This window comes from Poecilia reticulata, chromosome 3 (genome assembly GCF_904066995.2).
Source record: "Poecilia reticulata chromosome 3, P_reticulata-male-v2, whole genome shotgun sequence".
Classification (NCBI taxonomy): domain Eukaryota; kingdom Metazoa; phylum Chordata; class Actinopteri; order Cyprinodontiformes; family Poeciliidae; genus Poecilia; species Poecilia reticulata.
The window spans coordinates 33,216,495-33,238,925 of NC_088832.1; the positions used below are offsets into that span (position 1 = coordinate 33,216,495).

Consider the following 22,431-nt stretch of genomic DNA (forward strand, 5'->3'; position numbering starts at 1 on the left):
AAATTTTTATAAGATCAAGGTTGGTTTAATGTTAGCTTGATTTATCTATTTCAAAACCAGCTATAATGAGTGTTTTGATTCATTGCACTGTTAACACACTCAGTTGGGTCAACTTTGACCCAAATTGTCACCATCAGATGGAGAAGAATTTGGTTAGCAAGTTCAAAAAGGAACCAGGAAGAACCAGTGCTCAAACCTATCATTAACTGGTAACTGGTTATGTCCCAGTCCAGTAATTGGCTGTTTTCAAATTACATTGACATTTCTTTTCAAGAGACACAAACATGTGACCGACTTGTTTAACCAGAGTGACAACAAATCTGACTGACTCAGTCTTCTGGGAAGAGATGCCGTGTTTTACACTGGTTTATCGTTCTGACGTGGATTAAATCTACAGGTAGGAGTCCTTAACCGCTTAAACTATGTGTATTTAATTGTAATTTACTTATTTTTATTTTTAAATCCTTCCATCTGATATTTCCAAAGGTGTAAAATGCTTTCAAATGAGGAAACGGAGGAAAACAATTCTTCTCCTAAAGCTACTTTGTCTGCACAAATGGACAAGCAGGCTACAGATAACAGGTAAGAAAATTAATTTTGTTTTTTCCGACAGCGTTCAGCTCATAGTTTTGCTCTAACTTAAATGTTATCTGTTCATTTTGTTCTGAAGCCAAATGGAACAGGAAAGACCAGAGTCAGCTGATTTAAGCTGTGTGTCCATGGCGACTGAAAGATCTAAAATTGACCCATTTAATTTCAGCAACGTCTCGTCTGAAAGTAAAATGCAAGATTTATTCACTGTTATTATAAGATTTTACTCAGCTAGTAGAAACTGTACTTGTTAGTCAAAAAGATTAAACTCAAAAGTAAAACTTTCACGTGACCAGTTTTATGTTATGTCGAAGCCAAATGGACCAGCAGAGACCAGAATCACCTGATCATCTCTTAATATACTCAGAAGAATATTGATTTAAACAATTTTTACATTAAAACAAAAATTTACTGGTCTAAAGTTGAGCTAATTGAATTCAAGGAAGGAGGACTCTGAAAAGAAATGTCTTAAGTGGCAGTCAATCATTTGACATTTTATTTGAAGAATGAGTTTTAATTTAAATGGTTTGTGGTTATTCAGGTTGTGCTGATGCCAAATGGGTTTCCAGAGAACAGATTTATTTATGTCAACCTGTATGGAATACAAAAGGCTCAGAAGAGACGAGAATCACTTGATCACCTCTTATCTGATAATCAAATTTAAGACTTTACTGAGCCAAACACAGAAATAATTGATTAAATATATTTGAATTCAAAACACATTTGAATTTCAAACAAAAAAATTGTAATAGCCAATTTTGATGTACTCTCTGTCTTGAAGTCAAATGAAGCAGGACGGACCAGGATCTTCCCAGGAAAAACATCTGTCCATGGAAAGTAACTGGTCTAAAGATGAACCAATTCAATTCAAGGAAAGAGAACCCACTGGAAATAAAAAGTGAGACAGCGCTTTATAAGGGGATTCTTAAGTTGTAATAAATCTTTTTACATTTTATTTGTGCAACAAGTATTAATTGAAAATATTTGTGAATATTTAAATTTTATGTTATGTTGACGCCAAATGACTTTGCAGAAACCAGATTTACCAAAGTCCAGTAATAACTATGGACTTTGACCAGCAGTTAAAATAATAAATTTCAAATTTATGCATGACATAGATGTGAACTACCTTTAACTTTTAAATAAAACTAATAAATCTTAATATTGTTTTGAAGCCAAACGGATCAGGAGCCACCAGAACCACATCAACCATGTTTGGTGTCCATTTCTGCTGAGAGTCCTGAGGAATCTAAAGATGAACCAACTGAACCCAAGACACGAGGAAACTCGCTTCTTGAAATGTAAGACTTTATCACAAATATTAAAGCCTTTCAAATTGGGTTTATAACACAAATTCATTACATAAACAAAAACTTAACTAATTTATGTTGTGTTTAAAAAGTGCTAAAAGTACAACATAAGAAGGATGCCATGGCAACACATGTGAAATGTCATGGCTGCTCTTGCAGCTAACACAAAAAGAAATGTCAGAATAGTTTCTGAGAAGAAATTAAAATACAGTAAACCGGATGAAAACCAAACTGGTAGCCATTTATAAAATCTATTCATAGATGAACCAAAACAATGAGAAGATACAAAAGTTTAAGCTTTTTTAGATATACTTAGTAGTTCTGCTTCATAGAGGCCCTCTCTCTGCTCAGCTTGTTTTAAGAATCAAGATCTTTAAAACTGTAAATTTCCTCATTGTTGAATATAAAATCACATTTTACTTGAGCTGAAGACGGCCTGCACTGCAGTGGACTCTAGCAGGCACCTCAGAGAAATACAGGACATTTTTGAAGCAGGTGAATAATAAATTAGGCTTTATAATAAATCTGATTACAATCTTACCAAAGCAAAATTAGTCAAACTAATGTTGTTCTTACATCTGTTTTTAAAAAAAAATAATGAAAATGAGCAAAAAAAGTATTTTATTCAACAGCAAATATTTTCATATCATTTTACTGCATGGAAACTGATTTTAGCTGAAAAACAAACAGATAATTACCTTGGTAACACCAAACTGTGTCACAGTGAGTCTGACTGCAGTGGACTAAAGTTAGACTGTAATCTGCTGTGGCCTTTCTTCATTTCTTTTCTTCCTCTCTTAGGTTGGCTCGAATATCGACTTTCTCTAACCAGAGATCAGAAACTTCTAGAGACCATAAAGAGCATCTGGATTCTGTTTTCAAGGTATAAATGCAGCTTTATTTCTTCAGATCTTACACACATTTTGTCTTTGGTTTTCTTTTCAGCTTAGTTTCAGTTGAGTTCAGGACAAACTCTGAATGGAGCAAAATAAACTTTCTCAAATGGTATAACTTTTTTATATTTCAATTAAAGGAAAAAACCCTAAAGAGTTGGTTCACGTCAGATTTACCTTCAGGAAAGTCCCCAGCTTTTAAAGACCTAAAACCTGTTTGTTCACATTGTTGCCGTTTACCGGCAGACGCAGCTTGATGATGAGCTAATTTTAGTTTCAGTCAATGCAGCAACAACAACGACAGTGTAGAAAAGGCAGGTGCTTCACTCAGAATGAGCTGTTGGTCATAATCAGTCAATAACCAAAGAAAACAGTTGAAAAGTAGGAAACAGAGTTCAATCAGTTTTTGCTCATGAAATTAAACATTTCAATTGACTGAGTTAAAAGTTTCTCACACATGTTCACTTCATCCAAAGCCAGGTACCAGGTGGTTTAGCAGTAAAGCAGGTGCATCATATGCAGTCCTGGGTTCAGTTTCCAGCCCCCTGGCCATTTACTGCATATCCTGTCCTTCTGTCTCTGCCCTTATTCCTGTAAAGCCTCCAGTAGATAAAAACCACCAGGAGCAAAAATTACTTAAAAAAGAAAAATATATAAAATGCTCACAGTGTCACAGTCCTGATCAAGAGGTCTGAAAAAAGAGAAGACAGACGATTCCTATTGTCAGTTAAGTGTTTTTTTTTAACTTAATGTAACTATAGTTGAATCAAAATAAATAATTTACCTGCATAGCACTGGAGAATCATCAAATCATTTGCAATTGGTGTGGATGCAACGTAAATGTGTTAATTTTGTATGGTGTAACAAACAAACCCCATCAAGTTAAATTAAATTCAATTCAGTTTATTATGTGGCACCAATTCACAACAAACGTTGCCTCAAGGCACTTTATTTCAGTAAAATCATACATTACAATTAATCCTAGTTATCAAACAGTGAATCAAGTTTGTTTCATTATTGAAATTAGTTTAAAAGGTTTTCTAAGGAGACCCAGGAGATTGCTTCGAGTCACTGACTTGCAGCATCCACTGCTCCTGGACGAGCATTTGGCAACAGCAGACACTTGCTTGAGTTGTGTCATTCACTTCTCACCGATCGTTCATTCTGAGCATCCATGTAGCGACACTGGAGAAGAAAAACTCCCCTTTAATAGGAAGAACCAGAACCTGGTTCAGTACAATGGCCTTTTGCCACGACCGATTGGTTCTTTGAGAAGACAGAGAAGATCCACACAAAAACCCCAGAAGAACCGATGTAGGAGTTCTTTTTATCAGTGTTGTATAAAGTACTAAAATCTCAGAGTCAAGTAAAAGTATAGGTACCTCTCCAAAATATGACTTTGGTAAAAGTCCAAGTCACTGACTGAAATGTTACTTGAGTTAAAGTCTTAAAGTATCTGAAACGTCTTGTACTTAAGTATGGAAATTACTGTAAAAATGGATGTACTCAAGTAATGTAATGAAAAGTATAAGTAAAAAGTAAAACAAGGCAAATGCAGTCTGAATGACATTTTTTATATTTTGGTGAACTTGTCAAATACACTTAAAATAATGTACACAACCAAGTGCAGGCAAAATTAAACCTGCTAATAGATACACCTGCAGGCATTATTTAGTTAAGAAAATTAGGTGCTTTACCTTTACCACAAGGTTAACTTAACCTGCTTTACAACTGAACCAGCTTCTGACATGAACCCCATATGAATATGTGGTTCATGTTGTATGGGGTTCATTTGTGTCCGACTTTGTTGCAGTCAATCAGTAGGTGGAGTCAAAACACTAGTGTTTCTCTCTCTCGCTTTTTTGTAACGAGTAACTAAACCACACATTGAAAATGTATTGGAGTAAAAGTATTCAATTAAGTTTGGAAATATAGTGAAGTAAAAGTTATCAAAAATTTTCATACTCGAGGAAAGTATGAAGTACTCCAAAATATACTTAAGTAAAGTAGTGAAGTGTTTTTACTTCGTTACTATACAACACTGTTTTTTATCTTAATGAAAAGTAAAAATATAATGGGCAGAAATGGAGAATGTTTAGTTGTTGGCAGCATCATCTTAGCCTCTGTCCAGGATGGTATCACAGCCAAGCAGAAAGCCAGACCAGCCAACACACACTGTTTTTAACATCTTATAATGTTATTTATTTAACAGATGTATTCTGTATGAATGTAACAACAACAGGAGTATAATATGGCTTCAGAAAATAAACATTAGAAAACTAAGAGGAAAAATAACACCCAGGCTGCCTGCTATGGAGAAAGAAAAGCACCAAATATGAAAAGCAGCGATGTTTAAATAGACCAGGCCTGCCCTGGGTGTTTGCTGAAGATGTTTTACTACATTTTCCATAACACATAGACGCCCGTATCTGTTATGGTTTCATGCTTGGTTCATTTCCAAGGTGGTGCCCAGGGTGCCAATTCTTATTGAAAAAAGATGTCATAGGATTTTTGTGTTTTTCCAGGTGGTTGAGGAGGACATTTTCAGTTTTGTAAGAACTGAACTGCAGAAGATGAAGAACATGTTGAGCCCTGAGGGCTCAGGGTGTCTTAATGTGGATGATAAAACAGCTGGAGATGAAGAGCAAAGGAGAGACAACAGAGATGCATTCCTGAAAATCACACTGAACTTCCTGAAGAGAAGAAATGAGGAGCAGCTGGCTGATTCTTTACAAAATAGTGAGAAATTATCACATTCTTTTGTTATTAATGCATCATGACATTGACTTTTTTATCTGGATCAATTAAAACATCCTGAACTTAGAAAATATAGATTTTGTTTTATGTATTTACCTAATATTCACAACAAGCTCTTATGTTGTCTGTTGTTTCAGAAACTCAAGCTGCTATTTGCCAAGTGAAATTAAAGTCCAGCCTGGCCAAAAGGTGTCAGTACCTGTTTGAGGGTAATTCATGGAGAGGAAAACTGACGTCTATGAATCAGATCTACACTGAGCTTAATGTCACAGAGCAAGAGAAAGGAAATGTCAACAATGAACATGAGGTCCAACAAACTGAAGCAGCATCCTTGAAACCAGGTGATCCAGAAGCAACCATGAGCCGTGAGGATATTTTTAAACCTGGAAGAGATGAGCAAATCAGAACGATGGTGACCAAAGGTGCTGCTGGCATTGGGAAAACACTCTTGACACAGAAATACACCTTGGACTGGGCTGAAGGTAAAGCCAACCCCAATATACAGTTTATCTTCCCATTCACCTTCCGAGAGCTCAACTTGCTGAAATCTCCAAGCATCACCTTAGTGAAACTGATCCATCAGTTCTTTCCTGAGATAAGAAAAGCAGGAATCTGCAACTTTGAAGAGTTCCAGATTTTGTTTATTTTTGATGGTCTGGATGAACTTCAACCTCCTCTGGATTTCGGAGACACTCCGATTCTGACAGATGTTACAGAACCTTCCTCACTTCACACGATGCTCGTAAACCTCATCAGAGGGAAATTACTTCCCTCAGCTCGTCTCTGGATAACCACACGACCCGCAGCAGTCCATCAGATCCCTATTCAGTATGTTGACAGTGAGACAGAAATCAAAGGTTTCACAGACCAGAGGAAGGAAGAATACTTCAGGAAGAGATTCCAACACAAGGAAGAGGCCAGTAAAATCATCTCTCATATTGGGACATCAAGAAGCCTCCACACAATGTGTCACATCCCAGTTTTCTGTTGGATCACAGCTACAGTTCTGGATCAGGTCTTGAAAGATAAAGACAAAACAGAGCTGCCCAAAACCCTGACTGAGTTGTATATCCACTTCTTGGCTGTACAGGTCAAACAGGACAATGCCAAGTATCAGAAAAAAGTTTTGACTGATGAAATCTGGAATTCACAAACTGAGAAAATCATTCTTGCAATGGGAAAGCTGGCCTTTGAGCAGCTGGAGAAAAGAAATCTGCTCTTTTATGAAGAGGACCTAAAAGAGTGTGGCATTGACATAAACACTGCATCGACTTACCCAGGAGTGTTTACAGAGACCTTTAAGGAAGAGAGCCTACTGAAGCACAAAAGGCTCTTTTGTTTTGTCCATCGGAGCATTCAAGAGTTTCTGGCTGCACTTCATGTCTTCTTAGTGTTCATGAAGGCTGGTGACAATCTGGTGAGAAGAAGTCGCAGTGCTTTGCAACCCGAATCTAAATTTAAACAGTTTTACCAGAGTGCAGTGGACAAGGCTTTGGAGAGTCCAGATGGATACTTGGACATGTTTGCCCGCTTTCTCTTGGGGCTTTCACTGAAAACTAACCAAGACCTCTTACAAGGCTTGTTGAAAAAGACCAAAAATGTTCCGCAGGTTCAAAAAATGCTTGTCCAACACATCAAGAAAAATATCAGGGATTGTCCTGATGCTGAGAAAAGCATCCGAATGTTTCACTGGCTGAATGAACTGAATGACCACTCTCTAGAGGAGGAGATACGGCTCTACGTGAGTGGAGAAGTCCTTGAAAAAGAGCTCACCTCTTCTCAGTGGTCAGCACTGACCTTTGTCTTGTTGTCTTCACAAAAAGTGTTTGATGTTTTTGACTTCAAGAAGTTCTGTAAATCAAAGGAGGCCCTTCTGTGGCTAGCACCAGTGGTGAAAGTATCAAAGAAGTCTCTGTATGTATCACATAAAGTTCAAGAAATGCTGCTATTTATTTAAGGGAGAAAAAGAAAATAAATCATTATCTGGAACTTATCTTTCAGGCTGTGTAGCTGTAACCTGTCACAGAGGAGCAGTATACTTCTGGTGCCAGTGTTAACCGCTGAGAACTCTTGCCTCAGAGAGTTGGACCTGAGTGACAATGATCTGCATGATGAAGGAGTAGATTTGCTTTCTTATGGACTCAGGAGTCCAAAGTGTAAACTGGAGGTTCTCAGGTCAGTATTTGGAAGATTGAGAAAATATACCAGCTAAGAAAAATAAATATTATTGTTCCATTTTTTGTACTTTCAATAAGAAAATGTAATACCACTGAAACAACTGAGAGCTGGTCATTTCATAAGATGAAGAAAGGCCTGTTCCCCTATGCATCCATTCATCCGTCAGCCCACCCATCCATTCATCCGTTCATCATCTTCTGCTTATCCATGGTTGGGTCATGGGTGAAGCAGCCTAAGCAAAGGGCACAGACTTCCCTCTTGCAGCCACTTGGACCAGCTCTTTTGGGGGAATCCCAATGCATTCCCATGTCAGGCGAGAAACATAGTCCCTTCAGTATGTCCTGGGTCTTCCACTGGGTCTCCTCTATGTGGGACATGACCATAACCCCTCAGCAGGTAGGCATCCAAACCAGAGGCATCCAAACAAGATGCCTGAGCATCTCAACTTCATCTGGCTCCTCTCAATGTGTAAAAGCAGTGACTCTGGTCTGAACCCCTCCCAGATGACCAAGATTCCAAGTGTGCATTTCTGCAAATGCTGGTTCCCTTATCAATCTCCCATTCCATTTTCTCCCTCATTTGTGAACAATATCTAAAGACACTTAAACTCCTCCACTTGGGACAGGAGCTGTTCCTCGTCCCAAAAAAGGGACTCGACCCAAAGAAGGTGGGTGTATGCATACAGGTGCAGCGGAGACTCATGGAGATATAGATGGAACACAGCAGGATGTTGTAGTTCATTGTTTAGCAGAGTTTTACAAACCGGAAAATATTGTACTTTACCAATTTTTTAATTTGATTATTTGATTAATTGTGAGAATAATCAATAGATGACTCACTTACTAAAATAATCATTTACAACACCCCTTAAGCCAATACGACTACATAATCTGCATAATACAAAGATGTAGTCCTGAGGCCACCAAAACAAATTCCCTAAACTCCTTGGCTGTGCCAAGAAATTCTGTTCATGAAGGCAACCTTGGCAGAGTCCAACTCAGTGTAAATGAGCCTGACTTACTGCCAGCAATGCAGACTTAGCTCTGGCATCACTCACATAGCAGCCTACCAGCCCCTATCAAAGAGCCTGATACTTCATACTCCCAGAATACACTCCCACAGGACTCCCCAAGAAACACAGATGAACACATTCTCCAAGTCCACAAAACACATACTGGTTGGGCGAACTCCCATGCAAACTCCAGGACCCTGCTGAGGGTGTAGAGCTGGTCCAGTGAACCACGGCCAGGACAAAAACAGCTCCAGTCAGCCATCTTCACAATGGAGGCACAGAACTTCCCATTCTGATTCAGTGTCCCTGCCTCCTCAGGAGGGGTTCAAAGCTGTGCCGGAGGTTGGAGCTGTCGCTTAATCCAACAGGAAACTCTGCCAGCTACTGCCAGCAAACCCTCACAATACGTTTGGGTTTGCCAGGTCTGACTGGTACCTTTCACCACCATTGGAGCCAATTCACCTCCAAGTAGTGGTCAGTTGACCACTTCACCCAAATGTTCAGGACATTCGGCGACAGATCAGATAAAAAAGACAACAAAGTCAATCATCAAAGGTATCATGGTGCCAAGAGCACATATGGACATCCTGAAGAAAAACCTGTGTAAAGGCCAATTCTTTGAGTGTACAGTTTTTATAGATTGATTTTTAAATGTATCCTAATTAAGTTGTTGATGTAACAGTATGGTTTGATGAATATTTACAGCTTGTCAGGCTGCCTGGTCACAGAGAAAGGATGTGCCTCTCTGGCTTCAGCTCTGATCTCCAATCCTTCATATCTGAGAGAGCTTGACCTGAGCTTCAACCATCCAGGAGAGTCAGGACTGGATGTTTTTATCACTGGGCTGCAGGATCCAAACTGGAAACTGAAAACTCTAAAGTACTTTTCATTATTTTCATCCAGATAAATAATTTCAGCACAAAAAGATTACTATGTGTACCTGCTCAACTCGTCATATTCACAGTATATCTGCAACATCTTTAATTTTCCTCTTTCTTATACAGGCGGGATCACTGTGGAAAACAACGCCTGAATCCATCACCCCAAAAGTGTAAGTAAAACCTTTATAGTGTCCTACTTTCTATATTCCTTTCCATTTCAGTTCAGTTTATTTACAATTCAAATTAATACCAATAAAATTCAAACATGCAAACAGATTAGATTCAGTGACATTAAGAGAAACTTCATATGAAGGGTTATAAAATCTGTATGTTTTGTTGAACAATCAGGTGTTAAACACACATAACTTCTGTGTTTAACAGAGATTAACCAGCAAACATTCCACCAGAAGTTATTAGCATTAGCATGTAGCTCCAACCCTAAACAGCCTCAAATACTACAGAACAAACAACCAATAATATCAAACCTGAGCTAAACGCGGCGTATCTACAGCGACAAAACACACAATTGTCTATGCAGCTCTTATTATGTTAAATCTATGTGTTGTCAATGTTAGCACATAATTAGAGCTGCTTAGCTTATGTTGCTTAACCCGTTTTAAACTAAAGAGCGCAGTTACCATTGTTGGCCACCAGATGTCTCTTGACACCACTTGATGCCACTAATTTGCTAAACTTGTGTAAAAAGTTTTTTGAAATTAATTTTATGTAGAAATATGTTTGTCAAGCTGAGCTCCACATCAAAGATCCTTTCATTTTGTCATACTGGCTTTGTTTTTGAAAATCTGTGCAGAGGATTGATGTATGATTCTGGAACGACTTGATGCAGCGTAGATCAGGGCAGAAATCTTGTCAAGTATTCAGTGACTCTGCTAAGGAAAGATGTCAAAATGTCTGGCAATTCGACCCTCCATGGTAGAAGCACATAGAGAACCTGAAGTTATTGGCTAGGACATCTGAGGAAAAAAAGAGATTAATAGGATTATAAAGCTTTATTTTTGAACCCCTAAATAAGTAATTAAGGTATATAAACTCTTCTAGATAAAGCCAAGATGAAAATAATGACACAAATATGGATTTATGAAATTAAAAATGTGCATTGACTCCAGTCTTTTGTCGTTCGTCAGTCTTCCTAGAGCAGACCCTGGATCCCAACACAGCAAACAGAAATCTGATGCTGACACAAGACAACAAACATGTGAAGGTTGTGAAGGAGGAGCAGCCATACGCTGACCATCCAGAGAGGTTTGACACCTGGAAGCAGGTGCTGTGCACTGATGGTCTGACTGGTCGCTGCTACTGGGAGGTCCGATGGAAAGGGACAGTCAGAATAGGACTGACATACAGAGGAATCAGGAGGCAGGGGGAGAGTGACGAGTGCTGCATTGGTGGAAACGATCAGTCCTGGGCTCTTTCATGCAGTCCTCAGAGTTTCACTGCCTGGCACAACAACACACCAACAGCAGTAAAACCACTTGAAAAGACCAACTCCAACATGCTGGGAGTGTATTTGGACTGGTCTGCAGGCACTGTGTCCTTTTACTTGCTCCTTAGAAGAGCTTCCATCCCAAAAAATACCCATCTTCATACATTTCAGGCGACATTCACTGAACCACTCTATGCTGCATTTGGGTTTGAACAAACCCAGGTACTTGAGGATGAATCTTCTTTAGTTTCCCTGATTCAGGTTGAATAATGAGGTCTGATCCTTTAGAGAAGAATGTTTTACAAAGTGAACTCAGCAGCACTCAAAAGGTGGACAGATAAGCTATTCATTTATGTAATACAACAAGGTCATAGTTCAGATCTGATCTCCCAACATGTAAATCGTCAATTTACAAAGATAATAATCAGAGAACATATCAAACAAAAATCAACACAAACATATATGTACACTTAATCTAGAAACTCAAATCTGCTTAACTTGGACTGTGGGAGGAAACTGAATTACCCAGACAAAACCAGGCACATCTGGAGAACATCAAAGCTTCAGACTGAAAAGGTTCATCAGGTTTCTAGAAGAACCATCACTAACCTCCCCTCTGCTCTAATCCGTCCTGATAGATCTGTTGTTTATGTTTTTATTTAATGCTCACAATGAACTATCTAAGCATTAAAATTAAAATGTACTTTAATAGGCAACATTGATTATATTTAACCATGTTTGTGTGCGAATGAATGTCTCAACATTAAGAAAGACAACAACTATGAACTTATCAGAAGAGAAATCTCAAAAAGCTAAACTGGCTGATTTTAAGACAGCAAACCTTCAGGCTCAGGTCATGAAGACGATAATGTTTAAAAAACAAATCATTTTAAACTTCAAACTAAAGGATTCACTAACAACAGCGCTGTCGAGTTAGTTTGTTAAATTATACTAACTTGTCCTCTGGGTTTATTGTCTGCAACTTTTTTGCAGACAAAACAAACAATGATTTATAGAAACATGTCTTTAATTCTTAGAAATTATTTTCCCCTTGATTTGATTTTTTGTGAAGCAGTTACAGGATTTTTGCAGAAAGGAACCAAATTTTATTGTATTTATTTAAAAATGTCTAGTTTTTCTATTAAACACTAAGATTGAACATTTTAATGAACAAAATAAAGCATTCTGTGGGTGATTTTGTTTGTTAATTAAGTTTTATATACATCTGAAGTTTTGCTGAAACACTTTAATTTCATTTTATTTAATCAGATTTATATGCTGTAATTTGACCAGCAATTCTAAAGTGTTTATACGCTAACTGTTGTGACTTTCTTTGTAAATGTGCACCACTGTATTAGAATGTGTTGTGTATATAAATATAGTCTGATACCATGTTATGTTATTAAACTCACAACTTAAGGTCTAAAGGATCCATGTCTCAGTACTTTCCTTGTTTGAAAGTGAAGTTTTCCAGCTGAACAGATTCACTTCACTTTATTTTAACAGCTCAAACAAAAATCTGAATGGCAAATGTATCAGAATCATTAATATTATGTTTTAATATTGACCCTTTGCATTAATCATTCGAGGTGGGAAGTGAGGGACGGGAGAGTTTACCAGATAAACTGAAATTGTTTCCCCAAGTTGTTTTTGCCAATTTATTCATGGTTTCTATGTTAGCAAAAAGCTAATTTGTCTGTGAACGTAACACAACAGGGACTCATAGGCTGCGTATTTGTAAAGGTTGTAAACTAGCTTAGAAACTTAGAAACCGACCCAAACCTCCTCCCTCCTGACCTGTTGATCAAACTGCCGACTTTGTCTGAGTTCACACCACATGATTTATAACACTATGTCATAAACAGCTTTTCCTTCTTGTAAAAAGTGTTCGCTGTAAATTCGCGATATCACCGAAGGCTGCCAGTTTTTATGATTGACGGCTGCCATCCTTCGCCGCCGTATCTTTCCTCATAAAGTTAATCAATAAAATTACACGTTTGGTTTATGTAGCCGACAGCGCAGCATCCTAAGACCTTTTTTTAAAGTGAAATCAGTATTAGGTGACTTTGACTGGCTTCACAGTCACATTGGTTGTTTGGACGTTCATCATGGCGGAGCAGGCAGATTTCTGAAGAGCGTGACGTCACATGCAAAGGGCTTTAACGTTTATCGTGCAGTTTCCATTCGACCCACTAGAGGGCAGAACTTCCCTCTTTATCAGAGAAGCTGGATTACCTTCCATCATATTTTCAATTCATCACCAAACAGCAGCGTTTCACCAAAATATCCTCCTTCTATCTCAAAAAAATGTTTAGTGTTTCATTTTATAAAAGACTACAACAAAAACATGTTAACGTTGTTCAAACATTTATATTTTAAACAAGAATTTCATTATTCATCGCATCTTTTCCACTTTAAAAGAAGAATTTAAGATTTAACTTAAGGTAATGGTGTACACACATATTGAAATAATAAAATTTAAACATAATCATCATCAGTCTCTTTGTGGTTAACAAGAACTTTTTACAAGTCACCAGTTCAAGTATAACAGAATAAAGTCAGTAGAATAAAATGAAAAATTATCTATTGTGTTGCCTATGAGTCCCATTAAATCTTTGCCAACCTGCTTTTCCAATGTAACAGATTAATCAAAACCATTTTTCATGCTTCTACCCATTTTAGTAACAGACAAATGTTTCCTTTGGGCACTTTGGAGGAAAAATGAACTTATTAATTCAGACCATTCGAAGTTAATGCAGTTATTATCGACTTCAGTTCAATATTATCTGTTTAATGTGAATAAAATCATCAGCTGTTCAACATTTTCTGGGTGTTTGATCTTGTCCTTACTTTTCTATTGTGAGCATCCACCAGGGGGCGCCCTGAGCTAATCCAGACTGGAAGGGCGACGGTAGGAAACTTTCTTATGTTATAAATACTTCAGAGATCCAGATACACCTGACTCATAACAACAACATTTGGGATATACTGGAATACTGTAGACACGATTAATTAACGTCAAATACAAGCTGATAGCTTAAAAAGTTTAAATTGAGCTTTGCTGCACACATAAATCATGTTTCAGTTTTCTGACATGTTTGGTTTTTCTATTATTCCCTTTAATATGACAAGATCTTTAATTGAACCGACGCTCTGACGTGAGACATTTTTACGCCTTTAAGCAAAATCGACACATTTCTTGTTGCTATAGTTACCACTGTGAACAAAAATAAACACAGATTTTACAGAACAAAACAAATTAATCATTTGATAGGTTTCCCCTTGAAAATATTCAATAGTTGCACAATTCAGTTATAAAAAAATCTCAAAAGTAGCCTATATTGGATTTGTGTGAGAAGCTCAAATATAATCTCACTTATTTTATTGTAATTAAATTGATTAAGTAAGTTGTCTAGTTAAAGTAAATATCCATATTTATCTGTATTTGTGCTCTTTCCTGCTTTATTGATATATTTTTTATTATTTTGCATGGTAGAAATAAGTTATTGGATCAACTTTTTGTTGCTTTGTGAGGCTGTGGGAGCAGATCAGAGATGAAAGATTTAATGAGAAGAAAACACAAATTTAGTCAAGACAGGAGGAGAACAAAACAAGGACACAAGGAACGAAACCAGCAAGAAGAAACAACAGAAAATGTGAGATTAATGACAGAAACCAGGTGAATCTAATGAAGGGAAAACTGAACAGCTGATGGAGACGATAAAGTAAAATTAATGAATTGGAAGTTATCTATGATTTTTCAACTGAATTGGGACTATTATGCAGAAATGACATCCATTTTTCTCAATCATGTCAAGTTTTTATTCTAATTTGATTTAGAGAAATCCGATCTTCTCACTAAATTGATTACATTTTTGTGACGTCTTCAGTTAATTTCCGTTAATATTTCTCATTGAAAAAAGATTTTAGTAAAACAACAATTTAACAGGATGTACTAATTAAATGTTACAAACCTGAATTTTTATAAATTGAATAATAAGCACTGATAAGGGTAACTACATGTGAATTGAACGTTACATCTTCATTGTGTAAAATTCTGTCTCTTTTCTGAATCTCTCCTCCTGCTCTTCACTCATTAATAAACACAGATGGTTTTCAGGAAACAGATTCACATGTGAGAACAAGTCCAGCATTTTGATGCTCCATGTTGCTCAAAAACCAGGAAATAACCAAGAAACTCAATACAAGGACTGAACTAATAAGTAAAGACAGTAATGAAAATAATAAACAGCAGAAAACACAAACACCCATCATGATCAGTTTTCACTTTGTATAATTTCATCCATCTAGGTTGTTGGGAGCAGGTTTACTGCGAACCGATCCATCACAGAGTGTGTTCACACACCAACACACTCCTGATCTGACATGTATGTTTTGATTTAGTTTTCTTACTGTGGGAGGAAACCAGAGTACCCAGGGAGAGTCTGCAGACTCCAAACAGAAAAGCCTGTTGGCCTGGAGCCAAAACCAGCACTGTTTTACCGAACAATGTTCATCACAGAACAAAAGGTCCAATGTCAAAAAGCAACGAGGAATGTTATTTACTGCAACACCCAGTGCTGATGGGAAATGGAAGAATTATTAAACATCTTCCTTCATGCCAGGAGAATTACAGTCAAGTGTTCCATTGAAAGGGAAGTTCAAGGGCGTAGGAACGAGTCTGTCATTGAGGGGGATGCATATCGGAAACCTGACAGATCAGTAAATAGCTTGAGCAGAAATGTCAGAAACTATTGTGCCATCAACACGTCAGTAATGCGTTACTCTAATCTGACCCTCGTTTCAGTAACAAGTATTCTAACATGTTACTATTTACAAACCAATAATCAGATTAAAGTTATGCATAGTATAATGACCGTCATTCCAGGATGAACGCTCACTTTATCATTTGCCTCACAACTAGCAAGATAAATACTCTGGTAGCACAGACAGGCTACCAGATTCTGATATATCTTATTGGTCAAAATGCATTGATATAAATTGACTGCCAATTGAACTGGTTCTACCTCTTTCTAAACCCAAAGTAGAAAACAGCTCATAAAATAGGACTCAACCAATAGTTTCTATTGCAAATACTTTTGTTCACACAGGATGGGAAAAAGCTAACTCACATGTAACTTTTCACCAAATTATACAAGCTTTTTAAAGTAAATTATTCCTTAGTATTGATGAAAAAGTTCTAGTTTTTTCAATGTTTTCCCCTATTTTATAAGTGGGGACAACAAGATGGCGGCAGAGCAGAATAATCTGACAGGGGGAGAGAAAAACGAGTTACATCTATAATGATGAGCTTGATTTCAGACACAGAAGTAAACACAAGCTTAGGAAACTCAAATACTACACACTGTGAAAACATAATGAAGGAATAAGATATCTGCAACTAAGATATCAGAATATAAATACATAAAAATCAAGAGAATAAACTAAAAGTAATCTTGAGCTAAAGAGATGAACTAACGTGAAAAGACGGACGAGTTTTAAAGGAAAGTTAAACTCAAGTCCAGACTTGACTCTCTGTGTTTTCTTCATTCTATAGAAAGAAAACTCAGACCATCATCTGTCTTCATTATTTGTTTAACCGTGTCTATTTCTAGCACATGGCCATTCACTGAACTATTTGTGCTTTTAACTTTTGTTTTTATAATTCTGCTCTGGTTTTAACAGAAAGCAAACAAATAGATTAGAGGATTTGGGGACTTTTACTTTTGAAACTAGAAGAGAAGTAAAAAATAAATAATATTAATAATAATAATAATAAATAAAACTTTAATGACTCCTCATGATCATCATGAAGAGTCGATATCTTTAGATTCTTTTCATTAATCTGACATGCTGCCTGCAGGTGTGAAAGCTTAGGAATCAGTTAGAAAGCTTGACTTAGCAAGTCTTTTATTGGCTTAGGAGTAATTAACATCATCTTTCTATCTTTGATTCAGCAACAGTTTCATGTCTGGTTGGACTGGTTCTGCTGGATTCTGCTGGCAGCGTTTGTTCTGTTTGGTCATAAATGTCACAATGTCAATACGTGTTTTTGTAAATGATCCTCTCTTTTTTTAGCTCATGCTTAAATGACTCAGCATTTGATCATTAAAAGATAATCCCAGATACATTTTTCTTTAAATAAAATCAATTAGTAACTTAAATAAACATTCCTTTTTGGCTCCATTTTTCGCAATTATTTAAACATGGCATCCTAAGGCAGCATGGAGGCAAAAAAAGAAACACAGCAGACGGCTCCCATCGGCTGCTGTGTTGCTTGGCAGGTATGTACAGCATATTTCTCCAGAGATAACACCCCCCCACCCACGATTCAGGAGCTATGCGGTTTTGGAAAGCCATCAGTGAGGTGGCGGCCAGCTGCTCATGAACCGCCTCGAACCCAGCCTGTGTCCAGTTGCTTAGTTTTTGCACGTTGTAATGAATGAAATTGATCCTGTCTATGTTTTTGTTTACCGTACACCACCAACAAATTGTAGATTCTAAACCTTTCTGCAATTTGGTCGGCTAATTTATATTCGTCAGGTACACCACGAGGGACTCCGATGGCATTGATGTACCTAGGGTCATTATTTTCTCACGACAGCTCTCGTTTCTGTAAATGATGCCACTGCTGAGACAGAACATGTGTTAGATCTGTTGCAGACATAGGATAAACATCCATCCATCCATCCATCCATTTTCTTGCACCCTTTTTCCCTCAGTGGGGTCGGGAGGGGTGCTGGTGCCCATCTCCAGCCAACGTTTCGGGCGAGAGGCGGGGTACACCCTGGACAGGTCGCCAGTCTGTCGCAGGGCAACACAGAGACACACAGGACACACAACCATGCACACACACACTCACACCTAGGGGCAATTTGGAGAGGCCAATTAACCTGACAGTCATGTTTTTGGACTGTGGGAGGAAACCGGAGTACCCGGAGAAAACCCACGCACGCACAGGGAGAACATGCAAACTCCATGCAGAAAGACAGGGGCCGGGAATCGAACCCAGAACCTTCTTGCTGCAAGGCAACAGCTCTACCAACTGCGCCACTGTGCAGCCCCTAGGATAAACAGAAACAGGTAATAACAAAGAAACTAGAGCACAAAAACCAGTCACCTTTCGGGGTAACCTATCAAAAAGTCTGTCATCACCACACCACCACCAGACATCTGCACGAGACAGGGTTAAAATCATTGTTTACAGAGAGAACGGTAGTACCGTATTTTCCGCACTATAAGGCGCACCTAAAAACCGTCAATTTCCTCAAAAGCCGACAGTGCGCCTTATAATCTGGTGCGCCTTATATATGGACAAATATTGAGCCACAACAGGTCTAGCAACTACGGTAAGCAGCCCAGATTTCATTTTCGCCCGTAGAAGAAGAAGCGCGCGGTGCATCCTGGGATATATGACTGCGCGAAGCGTGCCGTTTCATTTCCATTTGTGTGTATGTGTAAAGACGCCAAAATGGCTCCTATTAAGAGACACGCTTACAACGCAGAGTTTAAACTCAACGCGATCAGTCACACAGTAGAATACGGGAATAGAGCAGCAGCGAGACAATTTAACATCAACGAATCAATGGTGCGGAAGTGGAGAAAACAACAAGATGACCTGCGCCAAGTAAAGAAGACTGGTGTTTGTTAAACTTCTTAGAAAAAAAACTCACAGGTCTTTCAATTGAAAAGTCATCCAGTTGCAAAAGGACTCCCCCTGCACCAACATGACTGGCATCGACCTGGAGCTGAAAAGGTTTATTCTTATCAGGAGCCAACAAGACAGGAGAATTGCACAGCATCATCTTCACATCTTCAAAAGCCTGCTGACAGACAGAGGACCAAATGTATTTCACGTTGCCTTTCAGAAGGTCTGTCAGAGGTGCAACCACAGTGGAAATGTTTCTGCAGAAAGCTCTACAATACCTTGGCCCACTTGATGACCAAGATAAGTAACAGTCGCTCGAGCAAAGTCACATTTGGCCAGATTTACTGTCAAATGCGCGTCCCGCAAACGGTCAAACAAAGCAGCGAGCCGTTCCATGTGAGATGACCAACCATCAGAATAGACAACAACGTCATCCAAATACACAGAACAGCCTTCTAAACACCCAACAACTTTATTCATCAAGCGCTAAAAAGTTGCTGGCGCATTTCTCAAGCCAAAAGGCATAACATTTTATGAATATAAGCCACTTGGTGTAATAAAGGCAGATATTTCTTGTGCCCTTTTATTTAAAGGGACCTGCCAATAACCTTTTAGTAGGTCTATTTTACTGATGAATTTAGCATTACCAATCTGGTCAATGCAGTCATCCATACGAGGTAGAGGATATGAATCAGGCTTAGTTATGCTATTGACTTTTCTGAAATCGGAACAAAATCTATAGGTTTTGTCTGATTTTGGAACAAGCAAGCAAGGTGAAGTCCAGCTTGAACATGATGCTTGAGCGATGCCATTTTTTAACATGTAGTCAACCTCAGCATCCAGATGTTTACGTTTTTCTGGGTTTACCCTGTAAAACTGCTGTTTTATGGGTTGTGCATGACCCACCTCAATATCATGTTCGATCAGGTGCGTGCAGGATGGGACATCTGCAAATAATAAACATGGCTGAATCCAGAACAGGCAACCCATCACCATTCCCTTCAGATGTCACAGTTTCAGCAATGCACACAGGGTGAACTTCATCCACCAAGACATTATCAGCACGAACATGATAAGGTTTCATTAGGTTGACATGAACTATTCGCCGTTTCTTCCGCCTTTCTGGAGTCGCAATGAGATAGTTTTGGTCAGACAGCTGTTTCAAAACTGTGCGGACCAGAAAATTTGGCCTGAAATGGTGAAGTCACAACAGGAAGTAAAACCAGTACTTGGTTACCTGAAATAAAAACACGATGTTCAGCTTTCTTATCATACAAACGCTTCATTTTTTCCTGTGGAGACGATAGATTCTCTTTTGCCAACTGAGTAGCAGTAAAGTCTCTCTGCTTAAACCCATTAACATAATCCAACAGGTTTTGTGGTGGTTCAGCATCCTGACACTCATTTCTCAAAACTTTTAACAGACCACGCACAGTATGACCAAACACCAATTCATTAGGGCTAAAGCCCGTACTCTCTTGTGTTACTTCTCTTGCTGTAAGTAACAACCAGGGTAGACCATCCTCCCAATCAGCATTCATCTGAACACAATAAGCACAGAGCAAACATTTTAATGTTTGATGAAATCGTTCCAGTGCTCCTTGACTCTGCACATGGTATGCTGTGGATTGGTTGCACTTAATGTGCAGCTGCTGCAAAACCTGTGCAAACAAATGAGAAGAGAAATTAGATCCTTGGTCACTCTGAATGACTTTAGGTATCCCAAAAATACCAATAAACTGCACCAGAGCCCGCACCACAGACTTTGCAGTAAGTGTGTGCAATGGATATGCTGCTGGATACCTGGTACTTTGGCACATAACAGTCAGCAGGTACTTTGCACCTGAACGTGAAGGGGGAAGAGGACCCACACTATCAATTATTAAGTGCTCAAACGGTTTACCAATAGCTGGAATAGGATGCAGTGGTGCCCGGTTTAGGACTTGATTGGGTTTACCAGTAAGCTGACAGGTTTGACAAATTTTAATACAAGAAGAAATATCTTTTTTCAGTCGTGGCCAAAAAAAATTCCTCAAAATGAGGTCATAGGTTTTCCTAACTCCCATGTGTCCTGATTCATCATGGGACACCTGCAAGACTAAGTCACGCCATTTCAAAGGCACCACAACCTGATAAACTTGCTCCCCAATAGCATTCTCACCACAAGGCATCCACTTCCTTAACTTCCTTATCTTGTTTTCAACAAAGTATCCATGAGCACGGCTCTGCATCTCCTCAGCAGGTAATGTAGACTTAAATAAATGCTGTATGGTGGGGTCAGATCTTTGCTCCTGTCCCAGATCATTCTGTGAAATAGACAGAGGAATATTAGACAAACAAGAGGAAATGCATTTATCTTTTCCGAAGTGTTCATCCTGGTGTACATCACTGGATGCTTTCATTGCCCATGTCACAGCACATGCTTGAAAAATGTCAAGGTGTGATTTTGCATTTTCATCAGGACCACTGCTGATCAAAGGTACTGAAACTACAACTGGAGACCCTGGTTGATCAGGCCAGACTTTCCCTCCAGCTATATTGTTCCCCAGTATAACTGTAACACCCCTCACATGCAGCGCTGGTCTCACACCCATCCTTACTTCTCCTTCAAACAACTCTGAATGGAGCACGAGCTTATGTACTGGAACACAAAACACAGACATGGCCATACCCAACACAGGTATAGATAATCCAGTGTCAGACTCATCTGAAAAAGGTAAAACAGATGCCAAAATGAATGAATCGTATGCACCAGTATCTCTTAAGATAGTAATTGGCACCTTAATGTCACTCCAAACCAAAGAAACGTGTCCTTCCAAGAGAAATGGTTTGTAAGAACTCAAAGTCAGGTTTTCCAGAAGATGACACTTCAGCCATTTTGTGAGGAACCTTTACAGAAACTGATGCAGCAAACGCTGCTGGTTTAACCCGAGTTCCATTTTTATTTCTGTATTTCAGCAAAGCACAGTCTTTCTTCCAATGACCTTTTCTGTGACAATAATTACAAATTTTGTCAAGATCATGGTTACTGCGATCCAAAAAAGAACCTCCAGAATGTGTTGAATGCCAGTTTGGAACTCCCCTTCCAACTGTGTGCTCTCCACTTGTATCTTTATGTGTCAAGACAAAATCGTCAGCCAAGACTGCAGCTTCTGACACCGTTTTAACCTTCTGTTCATTAATGTACACTGCAATACTATGAGAAACAGAGTTTTTAAATTGTTCCAAAACCATTAAATTACAGAGATCACCAAGTGTTTTAATCTCAGAGGAAGTGCACCATCGGTTGAAATGAATTTCCAACTCTCTTGCAAACTCCACATAAGTTTTGTCACCTTTTTTCCAGTTTCTAAACTTTTGTCTGTATGCTTCAGGGACTAATTCATATGCTTTCAGTATTGCAGCTTTAACCTTAGCATAATCTTGGCCACCATTCAAGCTCAACATAGAAAAAGCTTCCTGAGCACAACCAACCAAAACACACTGAACCAAAATGATGCGGTCTGAATCAGACCAATATCTTGTGTCTGCAACTCTTTCAAACAAAGTGAAAAACGTGTCAACATCCTTTTCACTGAACTTAGGCACCAAACGCAAATCATTTAAAATATCAGAGGGTTTGCATTTTGATTCCCCAACACAAGATTCCACACAATGTGAGATTACAGTACACTAAAATGACAAGATTACAATGTGCAATTGTATTGCGCATATTGC

General features: G+C 38.4%; 2 protein-coding genes and 1 long non-coding RNA gene across 3 annotated transcripts in view; all 3 read left to right on the top strand.

Moving 5' to 3' along the window:
• The window catches only part of LOC103462952 (uncharacterized), a 159,638-nt gene that overhangs the window by 85,593 nt on the left and 51,614 nt on the right, over positions 1 to 22,431 (top strand). The gene's annotated exons all lie outside the window — the stretch shown is intronic.
• On the top strand, positions 302 to 782 carry LOC103462947 (uncharacterized). Its single transcript, XR_533424.2, has 3 exons — positions 302 to 397; positions 487 to 582; positions 671 to 782. It is a non-coding gene; the product is annotated as an uncharacterized LOC103462947 (long non-coding RNA).
• LOC103462948 (NLR family CARD domain-containing protein 3-like) lies at positions 1,376 to 12,490 on the top strand. Its single transcript, XM_017303846.2, has 9 exons — positions 1,376 to 1,489; positions 1,767 to 1,892; positions 2,703 to 2,784; positions 5,320 to 5,533; positions 5,689 to 7,465; positions 7,553 to 7,726; positions 9,447 to 9,620; positions 9,746 to 9,792; positions 10,768 to 12,490. Exons 1-9 carry the CDS (start codon positions 1,377 to 1,379, stop codon positions 11,334 to 11,336), a joined length of 3,276 nt encoding a protein of 1,091 aa, XP_017159335.2. The 5' UTR covers position 1,376; the 3' UTR covers positions 11,337 to 12,490.